Raw genomic sequence first — 24242 nt, 5'->3', positions numbered from 1 at the left:
TTTTAGGTAACAATATGTTGAAACTACACAGACCACCTTATTAAAAAGCCATTTTCATATAGCTATAGTTGTTTTAGAGTTCTTCCTTTCATTAAGTCCAAATTTGCTTTTCTGTGTTTTTCTACCAACCACAGGTGTTAGTTCCCTTCTCTAGGGGAAAGCAAGTTGAGTTTAATATCCTTTTCTTCTGTGTGAGAATTCTTCAAATAGATGAAATCATCAATTGTTTCCTCTTCATTTAAGTTTTCTCATTCCCAGTTGTTTTAATCAATCCTCATATTGTGTCATGTTACCTCTTCATCATCCCTTTCTCAAATGCTAAACCTGTTTTCATTTGGAGAGTTACCTAAGGCTCAGAAAGGCTGATTTGGGTTTGGGGCCTACAACTAGTACGTGTTAAAATCCAAATTTAAACTCAAATCCTAATAGCTCTAAACCAGGACTTTTTTTTGCATTGAATGCATCCGTTAAAGGGCACAAAATTGTGCTGGTAGTATCTTCCATTGTTGGATCCAGTTACCATTTCCCAAACATCATCCTTCCTATTTTGGCAGTTGTTAACTGTTAACTGACACTGTTAACTTGAAGATAATCAAAGTAAAATTGTGAAGAGCATCCATCAACGATGCCTGTGGGATTGTAAATTATATTTGCTGGTTTCTATTCTGTAGTGGTATCTTAACATGAGAAAGGGACATAGGATAGAATTTTGACTAAGACCTGGATGCTAGCAAAGGAATTGCAAAATAAAGGAAATATCCTCCCCACAAATGGCTCTCATTTGTTAATAGCCTCACATAGCAGACCTTCTTTTTAATGTCCCACATGTGAGTGGGTAGATTGGACCCATCTGTCTGAAAGGAAGAATTAACCCATGGAGTAATAAGTAAACTTAGAGGAAGTGTTTAGTTCCTGCTGATATGGAAGATTAGAATCAGGAAAGTTTTATGAATAGAAAATGATGAGCAGATGGGTCTGTTAGGATACAGTAATGTGATGAGATTAGAGTCTGATGCATACCTCTCTGTGGGTATAAAGGCTTTAAGAGATGTCAGACTGGAAACTACTTTGTTCCTGAAGTGCAAAGATAAGAGATTTAGAGAACTGCTATAATACTAGTAGCCAAAATAAAAATAAGTTGGTAATGGATATTGAAAAAGAAACTAAAAGTTTGTAGGAATTGTGGAAGATATATGCTGGAGAACAGAGATGTGAGGCGAAACTACTAAGTGTAGCCCAAACCAGATTTAAAATGTAATTGAAAAATGTTTAACAGAATAAATAAAAATACAATACAAGATAAATAATGTTCACTTGTGGTTTTCCAAGTTAAAACAGTAGGGCTGCTAGATGGAGCAGAAGACGGAGCAACAGGTCTGGAGCCAAGAAGACTCATCTTCCTGAGTTCAAATCTGGCCTCAGACGCTGACCAGCTGTGTGATTCCCCAGCAAGACAGTTATCCCTGTTTGCCTTAGTTTACTCATCTGTAAAATGAGCTGCAAAAGAAAATAGCAAATCACTCAGTGTCTTTGCCAAGAAAACCTCAAATGGGGTCACATAAGAGTTGGATGTGACTGAAACAACTGAACAACAACAAAGTCAATATGGTGTCTATGAGGAGTCACTTCTATTTGAATTTAACACCACTTATCTAACAGAATCATAAATTGAGAGCTGAAAGAGACACTCATTGGTTTAATAATCTAGCCTTCTCATTAAACTAAGGTACAGAGAGGTTAGGTGACTTGCATCAAACAGAGCATTGCAGTGCTGAGACTTGAAGCCAGATTCCTGGATTCCAGATTGAATTTTCTTTGTATTATACCATTCTGTAAATGAATTTCAAGCTACTTCCTTCCTCTTGCTGCCCAATTATGTGACATATTTTGGCAAAGATGAAATGTCTAATAAAAAAATTGGCCAGGGTTTCCAAGGGAGCTGACAGAGACGATTACCCTCCCTCTCCTGTTTCATGTCTGTTACTTTTAATATTAGCTCATATTTATTCAGCGGTTTTCAGAAATAGCTTTTAAAAATGGTTTTCTAATGTTTGCTCCAGAATAAATTATGTGAATGGTTAAACCAAACTTCTCTGAGTGATTGAGTATCTTCTTTAAGAGGATGTACCACATTTTGGGTCTTGATGTATTTATCACAGTCTGGACATCTCCACTGGACTGTACTTGGGGCATCATTCTCATTCTCTTCCCACTTGAAAATCAGACTTTGCTCCTAGAAGGAGGCTATCTTGAAGAGGAAACTAGACGGTATAATGGAATGGACTGGAATCAGGAATACCTGAGTTCAAATTCAGGCTCAGACACTTATTAGTTATAATAACTATTTGCCTAAGTTTCATCCTCTGCAAAATTACAATTATAAGAGTATCTGGCCAGGTTGTTGTGAAGATCAAATGAGATAATATTTGTTCTAAGTGCTTAACACAGTAATAGTGCATATAGTAGATACTTAATGTTTATTCCTTTCTCCTTTGGAGAACCACCCTTACCTTTGATAGGCCAACTATAATCTTATTTTGCTTTTTTCCATGTCCACACAGTGCTCCCAAAATATCTTCAGACATTCCAATGAATATGTACCCTCCCCTTTATTTATACCCCCCTTTATTTCTCTTATTAGAATATAAGCTTTTTAAGGGCAGAGAATATCTTGCTTACTTTTATTTGAATGTTTAGCATTTAATTCAGTGCCTAATAAGCTCTCTAAATATCTATCTCTGAGCAAAAGTAGTTTGAGGACCTTTCTAATTACAAAGCTATCCCTTTTACATTAGGACTCTATACTGGACAGCCTCCTTGAGAGTATCTCCACAGAGCATATTTTTTTTCCTTGACTCATTCTTTGTTAATTCAAGCATTATCTGACAAAGTTGTCTCTGTTTGGTATTTATCAGGGATTCTTGGATGATCTTAGCATTGACATGGGAGATACCTTGTTTGAAGAGAAACAACAATTTCCCTTCTGAATCAAATGGGTTTTTTATAGTCAACAATAAGCACATTCCAATGAAATTCCAGTTTCACATACTTTGTATTTTTCATTCAGTTGGATATAATTTTCATTGAAATGCTTTTAAACCTTACTAGAAGGGACGGTATGACTGGTGGATCTTAAGTTAAGAGTTCTGAGCTATAGCAGATTAAGCTGATCAGATGTCCTCACTGTCTGCACCAATGTGGTGGGCCCTTAGGATCTGGGAGCCACTAGGCCGCCTAAGGTAGGGCAAACTGACTCAACTCAGAAAAATGTAGAAGTTGACCTTGCTGGTAGCTCACTTGACAATCAGTACTAGGTTTGGACCATCATTGAACACTGATTTCCAACCTGTTAAGCATGATGATGATTATGATGATATGCAACATTTTCTAAGCAACTATCAAATTAATTTCCTAAAACACAGATAAATCAGCCTTCATAGAAGCCCTCAACAATTTTATAGTATACTTCTTCCTAGATATTTATTCCCTATTATTATCCTTAACCTCAAAATCATCTTTAATGTCTCCCTGTCCTACGACCTCTGTATCTGATCAGTTGGCAAATCATATTGATTTCCCCTCTATAATATTTCTTAGATTCATCCTCCAATACTTTAGTTGAGGTCCTCATTCCCTATAGCCTGGGCCTTCACAGTATTCTCTTAATTGGTCTCTCCCAGTCTTCCCTCTTTCCAATCTATCTTCCATACAACTGTCAAAATGATTTTCTTTTAGAATACTTGTTATTATGTCCTGCCCCATTTAAGAATCTTTATTCATTCTCTATTGCCTTGAATATAAAATGCAGATTCTTCAGCCTTGTACCAGTATGGTTTCCACCTACTTTTCCAGACATATCATTGCTCCCTTTCATACATTGTCTTATATCTAGACTGACCTATTAGCCATTCCACAAACATAACATTCTATCTTCTCAATGTCTTTTTACTGCCTACAGTATGCCTATTTTATACTTCTTAGAATCCCCAACGATCTGCTCAGGGGTCTTTTTTGTGATGGCTTTTCTGATAGCCCTAGTTGTTGGTGCTTTTTCCTTTCTATAATCTTTTTATTTACTTATTTTCCTACATACTATGTCCTCTCCCCCCATCCACTTTGTTTATCCAGCATACCTTACACATAGTAGGTACTTATCAAATGTTTATTGAATATTTATTGGAATACTTCAGATTTGATTGTTTAACATATTTTGCTGTCCTCTCCTATGTCTACCATTAAAGATATTAGGTATTAATGTTGATTTAATTTAGAAAGACTTTTTGAGTTCTTTGTTTAACATTTTTCTTTGCAACAAAGGATGTCATCTAATCATTTAATCTACAATTATCTTCCTAGTAGTCTTTTTTGTAAATGTTTATTGTAAACATTTCAAGATGATATGAACAACTACCTCAAGAAATGTTTTTTTTCCTATTTTGCATGAATAATAAAAACAATTCTGCCAACTCTTTTATTTGCTGTTCCAACAAGATACCAAGGGAGCCATGCTTCCACTTAGGAATCACATATTTGGAGTATAGAAGCCCTCCTTTTCTCCCCCTGCCTTTTTACTCACTGTCTCGATAGAAGCAGATAAGAATACATACACCAAAGGAACTTTTAGGACTTTTGTTTCTTGGGTTGCTATGACTAAAAAAGTGCATCATCTTATGACCAACTTACTAGTTAGTGAGGCTCTCCATAATTAGCTAGGTTGATCCTTGGACAGCACACATAATCTTTCCCAAGAGCAATAGTCAAAAGCCTTTCCGTTGTCATAGAATCTACCTGAACTTTCACCAAGTTTGGCACAACCTTTAAAATCCCAGGCTCATTTCAGTGACCCAGTGACACATCAGAGTAGGCTTTCTACAGGGGAAAAAATTAATTTTTTATACACTCAAATTATATTGACCATAGTGAGAACTTACTTTGATTACTCAAAAAACACTTGAAGATCTTGTGACTTAAAACTATAATTATAAATATATACAAATATAAAATTATATATGTTATCATTATACTACTCATATTTCTCAATACCAGTTAATAAATGCCTGGTAAATATGATGTCTAGTACTGAGCTGACAAGCTAACAAGTAATCAGTAAATAGCTGCTGCATGATTTTGTAACTATTGATATGTTTCTTGGTAAATACCCTTAACATAATTGCATTGCTTCTTCCTTCTCCCCAACTAAAATGTAAATTTCTTTGAGGGAGCAGCTCATATGTTACTTCTTTTAGGTCTCACTGGAATAGTACATGGTAATTACTTAATAGATGTTTGCTAATGGAGAGTGAGAGAGAAGTTTTCAGTCTTCTGAGTTAATAATTACTGTTTTTAGAGGTCTTTCTCCCTTTCAGTTTTATAAAAGAAGCACAATTCTAAACAATCCCAATTACCCAAAATGTGGGGTGCTATATTGCTATCATATAACTTTACCTGTTCTCAGCATCATCCAACAATTTTTGTCTTTGTTGTTATATGAAATATTCCATGCACTTCTAGTTACAGGCAGTAGAAATGCACAATTCATCAAGTCTGTAAAAAACAAAGCTTTTGAAAAGCAAGATAATTTTCAAGGTTGAATATGTCTATTACCTGATCATAATGGAGAAAGAATGGATTCAGACAAAATAAATGAAATCCTTAAATGTATCATTCCCATGAATCATGGCAAAATGTAAGAGAAAGTGACCAGAACTACTCGTGTCCCATCATCTCTAATTGGTTTCTCAATGCCAAATTATACATCAAAGCAAAATAACCTTATATCCTAAGAGAAATAGCAGAATGTCACTCAGGGCTGTATGTTTCCTGCTGGTTTCCCATTCCTTTTCATGTACTGTATGTTTGTGTGTCAGAGAAGCTTAATTTTAGTTTGGTGATTTCATTTTTTAGAAAGTTCATCTGCTTCAGGGATTTCACCCCTATTGAGACCTAATCTTTTGTTTATTGTTCTTTGGGATTCTCTTCCCCAAAGTGTACAGTAGTCTGAGCACAGAGTTAGCCAGAGTTCTGAATTGTAAGACTGCACTCAAATAGTCTCTGGGAAGGTCATTCATTTACTTGTTATTTCTCTTTCTCCAACTGTGAAAGGAAGGTAAAAACTTTTTTTTTAGCTTCATTGGTATCTTGTAATGTTTATGTGTTGAATGTTTATGAGAAATTTTGAAGGCCAAAAAAATTTAAGTATTTTAAAAATCCTCTTTCCCCTTTTTTAACATTAGCTGTTGGGAGTTGGTCTCAAGTCTCTCCTCACTCCAAGACATCCTCCAAACTTATCTATAACAATAATCTTTCTAAAGGGCAGTTCAAACTGATAGTCTTTTTTTCAATAAACCCTGGTAGTTCCCTATTACTTTCAGGATCAAATATAAGAATGTTGACTTTTAAAACCCTTCCTAATGTGGTCTTTTCTTACCTTTTCAATTTTTCTATACTTTACTCCCTTCCACATACTCTGTGACCATTGCTACTGGCTTTCCTCCGTTTCACCTCCTCTCCTCCAAAAGTGCGTTTACACCGTATGTCCCACATGCTTGCTCACATTTTTGCTTCTTGGTTTGATTGGCTTCCTTCAAGTCTCCGTTTAAAATCCAGTCTTTTGCAAGGAAGCTTTTCTCAGTTCCCTTTAATGTTAATGTCTCGCCTCTGAGATTACCTCCAATTTCTTTTGTGTACATAATTATTTATGTGTTGTTCCACTTCCTCCCCAAATAGACATCTAGTATTTTGAGGGTAGGGAGGAGTCTTTCTGTATTCTCAGTCCTTAGTACAGTGTTTGGTACAGAGCAAATGCTTAATAAATACTTTTTTGTCTTAACTACAGTATAATCATCACTAGTACAGAAAGTTAAACAAAACAGTTTAGTTTTTCTGAAGTCAGTTTTTAATAAAAATGGAGAAGGTGTACAATGGGGAAGGTTGTGGGGAATGATAACCTCATTCTAAGACAATTACACTTAATTTATTAGGGCCCACGGCTGTGGATCAAGGAGGTCCTGTTCTATTCATAATAGAAAGATGCCCCCTCAATTTATTACCTGTTCAGGACCATTCTTTCTCAAAATCCATTATACCAAAAAGTAGCTTTTTATTAATTGTTAATTACAATATTTCTCATGGTGGCTGAGACGACAAGTCTTATAGCACATGGATATATTGGATGTACTTTATAATCTGTCTCTACTCCAGAGTCTTGGCCTTTTGCATCTATGAAGTGGATTAGGAATCATGGGGTATCCTTCCCTCCCAAATTCTCCCCTGCCCACCTAGTTCAACAACTAAAATTTCAGCATTTTAAATGGAAATAGTGTCCTCTCCAGGCATCCTCTTTCAGACCACAAATGTCCTTAGGAAGTATATAATACATTCATGTGTTATTACCTCAGTGTGAAAGAGTTTATTATAGTTTTCTTCTTTATTAGCTACCTAAGAACATGCTACCAAGGGCTTTGGAATAAGCTTTGGTAGACAGAGAAAGAGGTAAAAAATGATTTTAGAAACCATGGTCTGCTCAGAGAGCAAGCCTAAATGAATAAAGTAATGAAATGGACTCAAAATACTCTGGAGAAAGAATATATGCTCTAGGAGCCTAAGAGAGTCAGGCTTTGGGATAAAAGGTAGAATGGATAGCATTGTCTCAGAAACAAAAGAGAAATACCACAAGAACGATCAAAAATAACAACTAAAAATAGTTTGGGGAAGATTAAATCTTGGAATAAGATTAGGTTTGAGGAAATGCTATGAAAAAAAAAAGGTTAGAGCTGGGTTGTCAGCATACAGGAATGGATAATTGTTATCTTTAGTTGTTTGGGGATAAAGAAAAAAGGAAAGAAAAATTAAGCTCACTGACTGGCAGATGATGTAATTTTTAAAGATAATTGAGAAAAAGGAGATCTACTCAGATCTTATTTTATTCCCATTTACACTTGTCAAGGAAATAGTCTTCAGACAAGAAAGGTCTGCATAATTATAGTCAAAAGGGAATTAAATTCTAAGATAGATGAAGAAATAGTAAGAAGCATCCAGCTAATTTAAACAAGTTTAAATTTCCATGCCTAGCTAAATTATATCTCAGAACACTGAAAGGCTATATTTGTGATTATAGAAACTGAAGAATCATGACCATAGAAGAGTTCTTTGAAAATAGGATGAGGGCTAACACTGAAAGGGGGAAAATGTGGTTTCAACCAGCTCTAAACTATAACATGATTAGAATTCCCACTACCATTGTAGAATTTGTGGTTCCAAGTATTTCCAAAACTTTAGTGGTTCCAGAAACTTTGTCTTGGTCATTTTTCATTTTCTAAGAAAACTAGTGACATCAGGAAGATGATGTCTTGACTTCCAAGTGAACTGGATTTAAATGAGGCAAAGACATGCAAAGTCACCATCCTTGCTTTCTCCTCCAATCAATAGAGGCAATTCGCCAGCTTCTTCCATTTTGTCTTCTGGAATACCTACTATATAATTAATTCATTTCCTTCCCTCTTAAACCTCTCTTTCTGCTTTCTGCCCTCTCATTTGGTAATCTCATCAGCTTCTGTGGGTTCAATTATCATTTCTATGAGGATCATTCCCAAATTCTCCATATATATAATCCAGTCCTTTTTCCTAAGCTATAGTCTCCCATTCCTAATTTCCTTTTGAATGCTTTGAAGTGATGACCCATAAACTTCTCAAATTTAACATATTGAAAAGAGAACTCATTTTCTTTCCCTGACTAACCCTCCATTTTCTGCACTTATACAATCATCCTCCCAGTCACCCAGATTAACAATCTTAAAACCAAACTCTATTCTTCTTTCATTTACTGACCATACTCAATAAGCTGCCAAACCTTGTAGGTCCTTTCTCTAGAATAATTCTCCTATATTTCTTTTCTCCAGTCACATTGCCACCATCCTAATCCAAGCCTTTGGGTCTTTTCCCCATTCTGATCTATTCTCCACTCAGCTGTGGAATGATTTTTCTAAAGCAAAGTTTTGCCATACCATTCTTCCCCACCCCTCTCTAGTTTACTTCCAGCATTAAATATAAATTCCTCTGCTTGGCATTTAAAGCTTTTCATAACCTGACCTTTTCTAACTTTTCTCCCATTTTCATACTTTACATTATAGTTGCATTCACCTAGTTGTTATTCCTTGAGCATGAGACTCCATCTACCTTCTTGAAGCTTTTGGGCTGTCTCCCAATGCTGGAAAGCTCTTTCTCCTCACCTTTCTCCATGAGTGCATTCAAGATTTAGTCCAAATCCTACCTTCCTCTACAGATGCTTTCTGGCACCATCACTCCCCCACCCACTACCCCCATTACTAACTGCTAATGCCTTTCCCTTTGAAATTATCATCTATCTATCAATACATACATACATATATATGTATATGTATATATATATGTATGTATATATATATACATATACATATACATATATATATATATCTAATTATTTGCATGTTGTCTCCCCCCACTGGAGTATGAGCTCCTTCAAGGTCATTGTCATATTTGTATTTCCATTACTTAACTTGACACATAACAAACAACTAATGCCTGTTAACTTACTAACTGACTAGAAATCACCAAGAAATAGGAAGGAACATGTCATATCAAATGAACCTCTTTTCCTTTTTTGATATCTCAATGATAGATCAGAAAATACTGTAGATGCAGTATAGCTATATTTCAACAAAAGCATTTGGCTCAGGGTGTCATGATGGACAAGATGATAAGATATGGGGCAAGGTGTTATATATAGTTGTGTATCCAGGATTGAGTAATCATTGCACCTTAAAATACTAATTAGTAGATTATTGTTCATTTTGGAAGGAGACTTCCGGTGGCATACAATACTGTACAATTATGTACTTAGCCCTAATCTAGTGAACATTTTTAGCAGTATTCAGATGAAATCATTTTTATCTAGTCCACAGATAGCACAAAACCCAGAGGGACAGCTAATATAGTGAATGACAAAATCAGAATTCGGTAATATTTTCAGACTAGAATGATATGCTCAAACCAATAAAGTAAAATTTGATAGGAATAGACATAAAGCCCCTACACTTAGCTTCAAAACATAAACTATAAAAGTAGAGGTGCCATGATATAGAAAGATATTAGAGTTCATTACATTCAATTTTCTTATTTAACATTCAAAGAAATAGAGGGTCAACCAACTTCTCCAAAAATACAGTGATTATTCTCATTAGGTTGTGAGCTGCCCATTCCTGGCTATTATCAAGCAAAACAATGAATAACTACTTTACAGGATTCATGTTTTTACATGGGAGACTTTAGCTATATGATCTTCAAGCACTTCCTAATGATAAAATTCAGTGATTCTATAGAAGAAGAAGGTGGGAGGGCAACCTGTTTTAACAATTTGCTACAGAAAACTTGCCCTTCTTCACAATCACCTTTCTCAAGGCCGTTTGTCAGCAAGTGTTTATTAAGCATTTACTGTGTGCCTAGCATTCTGTTAAACACTGAACATACTCATTAAACAATGACCAAAATAAGGCCCTGTCTTCATAGAGCTCACATTTTAATAAGGATCTGCTAATGAGCCATTGAAGCAGTGGAGGAGTGGAAGCCACTTTTAGAGTGGAGGAACTCATTACATTTACTCCAAAGTACCTCCCTCTTGTCACTTCCATCAGTGATAGCCATTCCTTCTTACATAGGTTTAGAACTTCAGAATTAGCTACTATCTTTCATCTAGTATTCACATATCACATCAACAACTAAATCCCATCAGCATATCCTTTATAATGTCATTCACAGCTCTCCCTGATTTTCTGATACTACTTCTACCACTTCCCACCCCCAGCCTAGACTCACATCAATTCATTTCTGAACTATAGTAATAACTTTCTAATTGGTCTTACTGTCCCTCTCTGCCTTCCTTCTGTCCTAAATATTAATAGTTATATCATTTCTGTAGCCCTCTGCCCAAGTTCAAAATCCTCAACAGTTCCTATTAAAAAGCAATTCCTTAGCCTCTCATTCAGTCCTCTGCACCTTGTGGGCTGAATCTCCAGCTCCTCCTCTGCACAGATCCTTCACACAGGTCAGGCTATAAGACTTACCATCAATCAGGCTATCCCCTGTAATCAGGTGAATATCCCCTATAATATAATACCTTTGAATTTTTGCTTGTGCCTTTTTACTCCATTGCTGTTTCCTCACCCTCTCGTTTCTTCTCCAAACCTAACACACTCATTCTTTGAGATTTAGCTCAACTGTTCTTCTCTTTTATGAAATATTACTGACCAGATCAGCCTCTGAACTCAGAGTATTTGGTATTTAATTATTTTTTAAGATAAGATACCTATTGTTAACTTTTCATGGGTATTTATCTTGTTTGTCTTGACTCTCCATTTAGGTTATAGTGTTCTTTCATTTTTATTTCTTCTTTTCCTCTTTTAGCTATTGTCATTTAAAGCTCATCAAAAATGTCACTTCCAGAAACTTTTTGTGACTTGTCCATGACTGGAAATTTTGAACGTTTTTAAGTTAAGGTCTTTAGTAGGTCTCAGTTTGACTGAGGCAATGCCTATTCAGTGATTAAGGCTAGGTAAGAATTGAAGCAAAGAAGAGCGCCTTTTACCCCAGCAAAAAAAGATCCATCTGGGAGGGGAATTGCTATTTACATTTTTCTGAGCAGTTAGTGCACTGTTTGCAGTGATCAAGTTGCTTGACCTTAGAAATATTGTTGGCCAATCAATGAGGGCCAGTGATTTGGGTTTAAGACTTGGTCCCTGGGGCAGCTAGATGGTACAGTGGATAGAGCACCGTCCTTGAAGTCAGGAGGACTTGAGTTCAAATGTGGCTTCAGGCACTTAACACTTCCTGGCTGTGTGACTCTGGGCAAGTCACTTAATTTCAATTGCCTCTGCATTAAAAAAAAAATAGACTTGGTCCTTAAGAAATCTAGCTCAAGATATTTTCCAAAGTTCAAGATGTGATATCAGAAAAAAAAAAGGGGGGGGATACTAATTGCCCTATTAAACTTATTTTAATGGAATGTTTGCCATCAAGTGCAGCATACTTCTTAATCTCATTATTTCTTACCCACATGCTCATTTCTCATTCAAAAGGGACATAGTCATCAGATTTCTGATAGCATGAAAATCATCAGTTCCTGGCTTTTGCTACAATGATTTCCAACACTGAGCACTGAGGTTCAAGTTGTAGTATGAGACATAGCTATTTTTGCACAAAGCCAATGTGGGAATTTGTATTGTTCAACTTTAAATATATTTGCAGGGTTTTTTTTTCCATCCAGTATGAGAGTGGGCAGCAAAATAAGAAGGAGAAAGGATAGATTTTATTATATGAAAAACTAATTTTTTTAGAAAAATAAATTTGATCCTTCCCCTTCCACCTACCACAGTGCTATGCACATATTGATTAAATATCTCCCTGTGTAAGGATCACATTTTATCTTTCATTCATGCTCTAATGCCCAGAACATAATAGGTATTCATAAATATTTATTGATATAATTGTTGGAAAAGCAGTCCTGAAGTCAGGAGGACTTGCATTCAAATGTAGACTCAAACACTTAACACTTTGTAGCTATGTGACCCCGGGCAAGTCACTTAATTCCAATTGCCTTGCAGAGAGAGAGAGAGAGAGAGAGAGAGAGAGAGAGAGAGAGAGAGAGAGAGAGAGAGAGAGAGAGAGAGAGAGAGAGAGAGACAGAGAGAGAGACAGAGAGAGAGAGAGAGAGAGAGAGAGAGAGAGAGAGAGAGAGAGAGAGACAGAGAGAGAGACAGAGAGAGAGAGAGAGAGACAGAGAGAGAGACAGAGAGAGAGACAGAGAGACAGAGAGACAGAGAGACAGAGAGACAGAGAGAGAGAGACAGAGAGAGAGAGAGAGAGAGAGAGAGAGAGAGAGAGAGAGAGAGAGAAGAGAGGAAGAAAGAAAGAAAGAGAAAGAAAGAAAGAAAGAAAGAAAGAAAGAAAGAAAGAAAGAAAGAAAGAAAGAAAGAAAGAAAGATGTTGTTTGGGTTGAGTTATCCATGTATCACAACTTTGTGCCTTCATTGATTGGCACCACTATGCTCAGAATTCTCAGTTTTGTTTTGTTCTAGCACTTTACAATTTGCTCAGTTTAGAGGCTGAGAAACCCCCCCCAATTATCCCTACTATGTAATTTTGTCTTTTTATCTTTACATCATATTGATTTTCCCTTCTCCTATTCCCATAATTATGTTATTTTCAGAATATGAATATACTATTTAACTGTGAAATGAATCATATTGTATCTTTTAAGTTACTAAAATTTAATACTTTTATAAGTTTGTTTGTCCAGATCTTTCGTTATTTGCAGAAAGTGTTATTTAACTTTTGATGCCAAAAGTAAAACCAAAATTAAAATAAGTTTCTCCTGGCTACCTATATAAGGACAAAAGAATTTGACTCATGCTTTTTCTCAATCTTAAATTACATGCAGAAAGTATTATTTAATCTATGGAGTCAAGAGAAAACCTGGAATGAGATGAGAGTGAACTTCTTCTGGCCACCTACATCAGGATAAAAAGAACTTGACTCATTCTTAAATAATAGCTTATTTCTTCTGTTATTAATAAGGGATAATGAGTATTTTCTTGACTAATTTCCCTTAAGACCCACTGCGTTGAATTGGACTGTTATTCCTTCAGTAGGGGCTAATTTCATCCGGTAGACTAAGAAAGAGGACAGCATCTAAAATGAAGTCTGGGAATCTGATGAAATCCTTTATGGTTATTAGGGTTGGTGTAAAATGTGGCCAGGGCAGACAAGCTGGCCTGAGGGAATTAATAATGGGACATTTATATCCTTTTCCCTTTGAGGTTAGTAAATGAAAACTACTAAGCTTTGAAAATGGCTGAAAATCATCCTTGGCTCTGGAGTAGACTTCTCAGGGACTGGCAAGAAAATGCAACAGAGTTATCAAATAACTCTAAGATGTTCCATCAACATCACAGGTGACACTGGTGATTTTTTAAAAAAAGTAATAAATAATAAAGATAAATAGAACAGGTAGGAATTTGTTTTCCACGGTTCTCCACAAATGAATTCCCTCCCTTCCAATATGCCCATGCCAGTGTAGCATAACGATAAATTGATGACAGTGCTCCTTTCAGCTCTCTTTTATCGGATAGTATTCATTCTTCTTCCTCTATTTTAATGTTTTATTAAACTGTTAATTTTCTTTACATTGCAGTCATTTCTACCCACATTGAATGCCCCACTCTCAGAATAACAATTAAGCAAAAGCATCTGATACTTAGTCCCCTGGCCATCTGTCTGCCATGATGCCTTTACTGATTTATCAGTTACTCATAGTTTAGGTTTCATTTAACAATCAATTTGATTATATTGTTGCAGCCCTTCTGCATAATTCCCATTTGGTTCTGATTCTCTTATTCTGTATCAGTTCCTATAAATTTTCTTGTATTTCTCTGAATTCTTCATTTTTGCCATTTCTTATTGCATACATATATACACATATAATACTCCCAAAACAGTTTGTTTCCTTTCTTTGCTACCATAAAGGGGAATTAATACTTTGGCCTAGAAGCAGATGATTAGCCAGCGTTTATTAAGCACTTATTATGTTCCAGTCCATATAACATTTCCTTAGACTATCAATCCAGTGCTGGAACTGCTGAGACAAAGGTGACATTCACCTTAGTTTTTTCTTCATTACTCCAAATGGAAATCCCATGCACTTGTATTACTTCACTGTTCTATCCTCATTTTATAAGACGAAGGTACTATAATTCAGGCCAGTTCCAAAGATTTTGTGATGGAGAGAGCCATCTCCACCCAGAGAGAACTCTGGGTAGTGAGTGTGGATCCCAACATAGTATTTTCACTTTTTCTGTTGTTGTTTGCTTGCATTTTGTTTTCTTTCTCAATTATCCCTTTTGGATCTGATTTTTCTTTTGCACCATTATAATTGTGGAAATATGTATAGAAGAACTGCACATGCTTAACATGTATTGGATTGCATGTTGTCTGGAGGAAAGGGAGAGAGGAAAGTTTAGAATGTGGGATTTTTCAGGAGTTGGTGTTGAAGGCTATCTATACACGTGTTTTGAATATAAAAACCTTTTTTTTTTTAAAAAATGAAGATACTGTCCTCTGTGGAGTAATATGATAAAGGGTGAGACTAATCATTAGCATCAATATTGTGATAAATTAATGGCCCAGTGAATTGGCCCAAAAAATTCTAAAGAGGTAATTTATAATTATACTGAAAAAGTGACAAAAATATCTATAGCCTTAGATCCAGGGATCCTTGTTGTTGTTCAATCATGTCCAATTCTTTATGACCTCATGAACCATACTGTCCATGAGGTACTAGAATAGTTTGCCATTTCCTTCCCCAAGGAATTAAAATAAACAAAACTGAGTATCTAAAGATAGATTTGAACTCAGATCTTTCTGAGATGACTGGGGATATATCCAAATGAAGTAAAAATAAGGTAATAAAAATAAAGGTCCATATATAACGCCACAGCAGCATTTTTTTGTAATATCAAAGACTTGAAAAGAGGTTGTCCAATAATGGGACCTGGATTAGGACCCCAGATTTTTGATCATTCATTCAATGTTCTACATCTGCCTTTTCCCCCAAACCAGTTAAGAGTATAGCTGAAGCTTCCTGTTGGCTAATTTAAGGAGTCTCATCCATTTAGCTGCAGAGCTTTCTTGTCAGCAGACTGGATTTCAGAGCCTGGGTTGATAAATCCAGATCTTCTTTACATGAAAATGCCAGCAAGAGCTGAGAATGAGGCAAGAATCATGGAGGGGGTGAAACATTGTTAATGTAATCTTGTCTTCTCTGTGGAAATCCGTTAGCACAGACACTGTTCCCACTAAGTCTACAATGTTTTACCTTGAATCCAACTGCAGGGCATTATTGATAGGTGATGAGAAGGTGATTTTGTGCTCTGTGTGAGTGGACGGCGGGGGTTAGCTGGATGTTGGGCAGGGACATTTAAGTAGAAAAAAGACCACAGAGTAGTTAAGCAGCAATGCAATCAATGTGTAATGGTTAGCACAGCCAGACTGGCAAGTATAACGTTTCAATCTCACTGCCACCAGCAGGAAATGCCACTCCAGGAGGCAGTATGTCAGAAAATTAACTAAAAAAGCAAAAAATCCAGCCTTCTTTCATATCTGCTGCTGCCTCGTGTCTTCTGGAAAATGTCACAAATGGGGAAAGAGCCTTGAAAGAAAGGAAATTTGATTGATTTTTTCAAAGCAGGCTCGTTACTGAAGCCCATAATAGTTGTTTATTTAAAGTCACCCTTCCCTCCATTCCCACCCCCTTCCCAATGATTTAGAGGAAGTAAACTAGTTAGCCAACCCATTGAGGAGGAAAAACATAAAGTTCCCAATTCGTTTTCCCCATATATTCTCCCTCTTTTCATTGAGTGCTGTCAAATTGTTTTATTTGATGAAATACTACAGACTTTGGCTGAAATTCACCGTTATATTTTTTTCTTCATGCCAAATGCATTTGTGTTCATTAGAGCCTCAGAAAGCATATTTTGGATTAATGAGCTGTCTAATTCAAGGTAATGAATGAAAGGATGACAGATTCTTCCAGAATGGCTTATAGTAAACAAATAAGAATTACCAAAAGTTTTAAGGAAGTAGCTATTAAAGGAGCTATTACAAGCTGGCAGAGTGAGTGGACAGAGCATTAGTCTGGAAGTCAGGACTTTCTGGGTTCTAATCCATCTATCACTAGGCAACTCTGATTATAGTACAATCAGTCAATCTATCTGAGCCTTAGTTTTAACATCTAAAAAGAATAGTTAGTGCCAGTAGTACTTAGTTCCTGGTTGTGTTAAGGATTCTAATGCTAAAATGCAAGTAAAGTCCTTTCCAAACCTCAGAGCCCTTTATAAGTGTCAGCTGAAATACACTAGTGGTTGTTTCTCCAAGGCAGAACTTCACCATTCTAGCCAGGTCTAGTTCAAGAAAAGGTTGATCTTCCCATTCTCCTTCCTTCTTTCCTCAAAACATATTCCCACCCTCTAGTAACTGAGGTCGTCCCCCTCTTTCAAAGGGAATCTGGCTTATCTATTTACCTGGGAAGCCTAAGGGAGGAGGCCACTTTTCTAAACTTGAGCCCTTAATGATATTAACTTCCATTTGTGGTTGCCAGGTTCTATATGTACAGAACTTCTTATATTTTTTTCACTTGTGATCCCTTTTTTGCCCAAGAAAATTTTACATGACCATTTTTATAGAGATATATAAAATAGGTATTCAAATCAAACATTTACAGATAATAAATCATAATTTTGTGATCCACAATTAAAGAAGCTTTGGATTAGAATAATGTCTCCCTTGATACCTCAAGAGATAGCATGGAACATTGGATAGAATGCTGGACCTAAGTCCATCTTAGAGAGTCCCCTCAGGAAGTGACGGATTTCAGCCCAGCCTCTGATGCTTATTCACTGTCATCATAATCAAATCACTTTATTCTCTGAAAGCCTCTACTACCTTATCTGGAAAATAAGGGCATTGGACCAAATGTCTTCTAAGTTCCTTTCCTCTTCTTAATCTTTGATCTGCATTTCAATCATAATCACACACACACACACACACACACACACACACACACATACATGTTGGGGGGGGGTGCAGGGAAGAACCCTCCATTATAAACAGAGGTTTTATAGATAGTAGGCACTGACTAAATGCATATTGAATTGGATTTGTAAAATGGGACTTAATATTTGCTTCTTGTTGGGAAAAGTGTGCTTTGCAAACCTTAAGGAGAGTAGTGATTACATAGAAGTTTTAATCTGGGGGAATAAGATGATCTATATCCTGAAATGCAAAAAGAAAAGGACTTCTGCTAAATGCTTTGCATGAATGCAATAAATCTTTGTTGTTATTTGGTTTGGTTTGATTTTTAAATGCCCCAACACCTTAACTCTGCATAGCTCTAATTTTCTCCTGCTTTAGGTGACTGTGACTGATGGTGGTTCTTCTCCAAAGCAATCAACAGTTTGGGTCGTGGTTCAGGTTCTGGATGAAAATGACAATAAACCTCAGTTCCCAGAAAAAGTCTATCAGATCAAGCTGCCGGAGCGGGATCGAAAAAAAAGAGGAGAACCAATTTACAGGGCTTTTGCATTTGATAAAGATGAAGGTCCCAATGCGGAAATATCCTATAGCATCGTAGATGGAAATGATGATGGGAAATTCTTTATTGACCCCAAAACTGGCATGGTCTCTTCCAGGAAGCAGTTTACAGCAGGGAGTTACGACATCCTCACAGTAAGACTTTCAGAATCCCAAATCAGAAGAATGTCTGTATGTGTGTGTGTGAGAGAGAAAGAAAGAAGCGGGGACAGGAGGGGAGATGGGGGAGTGTGTGTGTATGTGTGTATGGATTGTGTTATGTGTATGTTTCCATTTTTTATCATCCAATTTCTCATTCATTAAAAAATTGATGAATATCTCATTCAATTTTCATTCATAGAGATATGCATGTATATGTTCTTGTATGTAGTAAATCTTGCTAATAAGTAGTGCCATGATACATATGAAAAGAAATGCTGTTCTGGAAGACAAAGGCTTATAAATAAATATTACTCTTTTCTAGTGATTTGTAATATTACTAGAAGCTTCACCAATGCCCCCATGTTGGATATATTGGCATAAAATTGGCATAAAATAATTTTCCCTCCTTTGCTTCAATTCTCTAGTGTTCTCTAATCATCTTAGATCTACATATGCAAGTACATGCATCCATACATTCCCTCCTCTCTACCTCATCTTCACGTGCACAATTGCATCCTCACTCCCATTTTGTTCTAGGACCACGGAGAGTAATTAGTCATATTCACAATTGCCAAGTGTCACTTTGTATATGTACTAAGTCAAAGCTAGACAAAGAGAGCTCAACATGAAAGAAATTCATCCTAATTCTTCCCTTTGAGAACCATTGTGGTATCTTGGAAAATATTAGATTTAGAAATAGAGGACATTCATATTCTAGATTCAAATTTTAGCTCTTCTATTTACTGGCTATATGGCCTTGGACATTAATATTATAAATACTGACATATTAATAATAATAAATATTGATATATTAATCTTTCTGAGTTTATTTCTTCTATAAAATGAAGGACTTGGACTAGTTTGTTTCTAAGGTCCTTTCCAACTATAAATCTAAGATACTTCAGCTTTCATACATGTACTAATCTCCTATTTACCTTTCAAGTCTGTTCTCTCTGGCCTACATACCCTTGACCCTAATGTAGCCAGGTCTTGATTAGTTTGGGAGGTGGGCTTCTCTTTGCTCCTATTACCCTACCCTCAGGTGATGTTCAGAGAAGATAAAAGGAGCTAATTTGCTCTTAATGTGTTCCATATACTCTGATGAAATGTTTAATGCTATAGCTTTTTTCTAACAAGACCCTTTTAATCTGTGAGCTTCAGGTACAGTTACTGCTTGCATAAACATCATTGTTCTGGCTATTGTAGATTCCCAGTAACATCACTAATAGATGCATTATAACCAAATCCCATATTAATAGTATCTGGCCAGTCATTTAAGTTACAGTTGGGCAACCAACTATGTTAATATGTGAGCCCCACTGATTTTAATTCATTTTTGTGTCTGCTAACTATGCAATTTGTCAGGTAGTTCCTCTTCCTTACACTCAACTTTATCCCCGGTAACAGTGCTTTACCTATCATTGTGTTTTCACACGGCCAATTAGTGTGTGCCTATATTCTTGTTAACCACATTCCCTATTTCCAAAGATAATTGATTTATGGCTAAACCAGGGGAAGCATGCTATCTCATAGGGTCTGTGTGAAAGACAGTTACTTTATACTTAAGAAAGTAAAATATGTAAATTTTATCTGCAGCGCTTTTTATTTTGCAGAATAATAGCTTACATTTCTTTAGTTTACAAAGTACTTCCCACAGAGATTTTTAAAATATTTTACTTAAGAGGAGTTTTTAAGGTAGTGGATAAAAACTTGTACCCATTTTGTAAATGGAAAAAAATTATGACATTTAAAATGCTCAAATGGAAAACACTCTGAATCTACAATTATAGTACCTGAATTCCAATATGAAATTCTGCTCCCTGTATAATTTTGGGAAGTCATACTTCTTCTCCATCTTGATCCTTAGCTTGCTGTTTTTATTCTGTCTTATCTGACTTTTCATGCCCCAATTTGGGATTTTCTTGGCAGAGACATTGGAGTGGTTTGCCATTTTCTCCTCCAGCTTATTTGGCAGATGAGGAAACTGAGGCAAACTGACTGAAGTGATTTGCCAAAGGCTGTGTAATTAGTAACTGACTTCAGCCAACTTTACTTATTTTACTCAGTTTCCTCAGTCATCAAATGAAGAGGTTATAAACTAATCTATACTCTAAATTCCTATATCAAGTGACTTGCCCATGATCATACAGTGAGTTAGTAGTGAAATCGGGCATTGAATCCAGGTATGCTTAATTCCATTCCACTACCAAAAACTTTTATGGAACAAGGTGATATTTGTCTTTCACTTTTTGTTTATATTGGGTGACTTTAATTTTTTTTTAATTCTATTTGGTATTACTCCTCATTACCAGATGTAATCTTCCCATGTAGCAAGTAAAACCTAGCAGTTTTCCTTTCCAATTCAAAGTGGAAAAATGAATTCTTTATTCAGTCTTTCAGTCAGAGTTCATGATTGTCCAAGGGGGAAAATAGCTCCCTAGCTATATGAGGAGCTTTTATGATGGCTAAATTCACTTACACTACTGAAAACTTTGTGTAACTAAAATGCTTACTGGACTTTTCACAAGCTTCTCCTCTTCTAGACATGATTCATCTACATGATTATTACCTATGTGCCTTACTAAATCCATCTGGAACCTTCTTCCTTCTAAGATTATATACAAATATGAAGCAGAGAGAAGGGTAGTTGAAAGATACTAAATACCCCACTCTCCCCCCAAAATGTAGATTTATATTAGTCTGGTCAAATTTCTTGTTGTCCAGAAAATCACATTTCTCAGAGAACCAGATTGGTCTGTCCCATTCTTGTTCTCATTGCTCGTATCCACATGTCCCCATGTCACATGTTTTGGACTTTGTCATGTTCTAAGACACAGCAATGGCTCACAAGGCTTTCAGATCAACATGGAATGGATTCTCCCCGAGAGACAAGTAGGTAGATTTTGTTCTCTTTTTGCCATAGTAATGGAAGTAAATTTGTATGTTGCTATCTGAAAATTCCAAATCTACCAGGGCTTTAAGCCATGTTCTGTATTCTCTCCACTTGTGATTAGATCAAAGCAGTGGATAACGGACGTCCCCAGAAGTCCTCTACCGCCCGCCTCCATATCGAATGGATTAAGAAACCGCCTCCTTCCCCTGTGCCTCTGACTTTTGATGAGCCATTCTATAACTTTACTGTCATGGAAAGTGATAGAGTGACAGAAATTGTGGGTGTGGTGTCTGTGCAACCAGCCAATATACCTCTGTGGTTTGATGTAGTTGGTAAGTCCCAGTACTGAAGGTATTATAGGTATTAAATAATGTAGTCATTGGCTTTTTGGATTTGCTAGCCAGAAGACTAACCGTTAGAACTAAGATTTAAATAGCCTTTTAGTGCTAGAATGCAAATGAACCAGTAAAATGAATTAATGTACTTGTGCTTTCGTTATGATTCTGTAGCTAAGCTGAACAGAAAGCGCTCTTTGGCTGAATTTTTTTCATAGTATGTTATTTACTGCAATCTTAATGTCTTTCTGTGTGTCATTTAAATTCTATTGTCACACTTTGCTAATCTCATTTCTTAATGTATTGATGGTACTTAGACTTGCTGTCCTTCATTTCTCTCTTTTCTTCACCTTTTTTTCTGCATTCTGTTCTTTTTTTTTCTGCTCCCGACTGCCCTGCTTCAAGGTGGCAAGCATGCTCGAGAGATGTTCTATATTCTACAGACAGCTTGTGGGCAGAACTGTTCAACAGAAGGTACCCTTAGTGCAAACACATTTGCTAAAATACAGCTATCCAATCTGCCTTTTTATGGGTTTTTTGAAGCAAATTAAATTACATCTTTCATAACTGCCTCTGACAGGGTAAAGTGCAGCCCATAGATTTCATACATGCCTCTCTAACAGCTACTGCATTACTTGTGTCCAATTACTTTCCTTTGTTTGAGGGTGGGGTGTTTTTCTTCCCCTTGAGATGGGTTGTTTTGGCCCAGATTTTTCCCAATGTTTAATAATAAGGTCGAGTTGCAGCCCTACTGTTTTGCAGCAATAACGTCCTGCATGTACAATTCCAAGCCTTAAAATCCCCCAGAGGAATGGTTGTCTTACTGCTGTCCCCATGAGGTAGGCTGACAAACAAAATCATCAAACAAGTACATCGTGGACCCCAGGATACAACTGTAAAATTCCTTGAAAGAAAGAATTGAAACCAAGCTAGACAGAGAGAAATAGTATCAGTGCAAAGAAGGAGAAAAAGGTAAATAGAAGCTAAAGTTTCACAGGATTAAGAAAACCAGGAGTATTGCTAAGAGAGGAAGTGAAGAGTGTTTTGGCCAATCCTGAATCTGAAATGAAGGGGACCAAGATTGGTTTCTTACATTTATCTTTTTGGAAACTGGTAAGCCAGAAAAGAATAATCCTAGAGGAATAATTTTTTTTTCTATTTCTACCACTGGATAGGATAATAGTGGAAATCTCCCTGCTTTCAGGGATGAATAGCAAGAAAGTACTTCATGTGTATTCCTGCTCATATCCTTTTTTCTATAATTTCCTTGCAGATAGTTTCAAAGAAATGGCCCAAAGTTCCTCCCTTCAAAATCTTACTAGAAAAGGAATTTTTTTCTGCCTTTCTAGTTTATGTTTCTTAGTAGTATTTCTGAATTTTATTTCTGAATTTTATTTTAATGATATTGATTTGATATGATTTAAATAATATTAAATGACATTGATGGTTCCGCCCTTTTAAAGTTCAGCCATAATTCTCATTTGAGACCCCTTATTTTTAAAACTCTGACACCTTCTGATATATGGACTTTTACATCCTTAGTGCTTCTCAGTAAATAGTTCAGTATTTTCCACTTCATTAAGATATCCTCTGTTTTCATTTTTTTCACTCTCAGTGAAATAAAAGTTGCAGATATTTATCACTCGCCTGTTCATAAATCCACATTAAGTGATTCTTCTACTGCTACACCTCAATCTCTGCCATAATAACTTTCCTCAAGTCATCACAATCTTGGTTACAAATGATATATTTCCATTTTTGAAAGTTGCTTCTAGTCCTGTGCCTTCAGTTCCTTTCACATAGCAGTTATTATTGAGTATAGCTTTTTTTTTTTTTTGGTGGTGTTATTGTTGGTGTTGAAAGAAAAGAGTAGACATGAGAATTAAATTAAATATATAAAACTGCGTGTCCCAATATCTTAGTGCAGCTTTAAGCTATTAAAGTAAACTAAATTACTCAAAGCTTAAATTACATTTATGCTATCAAAACATAAAGCTGCACAAAGAGTTTTGGGACACCAAAATTATTTATCTATTTATATAGAATTGTTTTAGTTATTTAGAATTTATATAGAATATAATAAGTCATGTTTTATTTAAACTACAACTTTACTATTACACTATAAAGTAGTTGGAATAGGTTTTTTATCATCTGCTTCCTCCTTGTGACTTTCCAAATTATGCTCTTTACATCAAAAACTAAAGCTAATTAATCTTAAAATGTAAGCTCCTTGAAGGCAGAGACTTGCTTTACTTTTGCATTTGTATTGCCTTCACTTAGCACAGTACTCAGGCCAGAGCTATAATAAATTGTAAATAAATTATTTTTTCATTCATTCTAGCCCTCAGATGGAGCCTGCCCGTTTCTTCCTTAGACCTTTTTTGCTCATTCCTAATCCTCATTCTGCCCTCTCCACTCTATGTTAGCCCCACTTTATCTGATTGCTCCAGAAGTCCCTACAACATTCACAAATCTGGATAGGGGTTTGGAATGAACGGCATGTTCTTATGTAACCATTGTCATTTCTTATTCTCTCCTTCCTACAGCCACAGTTTTATTCTTTTCCATCTTTTTTTTTTCCTTTCCAAAAATACATTAGTTAGTGATTAGTGGACCTTGAAGAGTTGTTATTGATTGACTGACTGATAGACCACAGGTAACCAATAATCCAGCCTCACCAAGGTTTCCCAAATCTCATA

General features: G+C 36.0%; 1 protein-coding gene across 1 annotated transcript in view; it reads left to right on the top strand.

Annotated features, from left to right (window-relative positions):
* FAT3 (FAT atypical cadherin 3) overlaps positions 1-24242 on the top strand; it is a 685392-nt gene that overhangs the window by 547284 nt on the left and 113866 nt on the right. Inside the window, 3 exon segments of the mRNA XM_074304562.1 lie at positions 17995-18309; positions 21330-21540; positions 21949-22017. Of these exon segments, the coding sequence (XP_074160663.1) occupies positions 17995-18309; positions 21330-21540; positions 21949-22017 (595 nt within the window).

The sequence above is a fragment of the Sminthopsis crassicaudata genome, chromosome 3, assembly GCF_048593235.1.
Source record: "Sminthopsis crassicaudata isolate SCR6 chromosome 3, ASM4859323v1, whole genome shotgun sequence".
Taxonomy (NCBI): domain Eukaryota; kingdom Metazoa; phylum Chordata; class Mammalia; order Dasyuromorphia; family Dasyuridae; genus Sminthopsis; species Sminthopsis crassicaudata.
The sequence above is the reverse complement of the archived record's forward strand: the minus strand, read 5'-3'. Positions and strand labels throughout refer to the sequence as shown.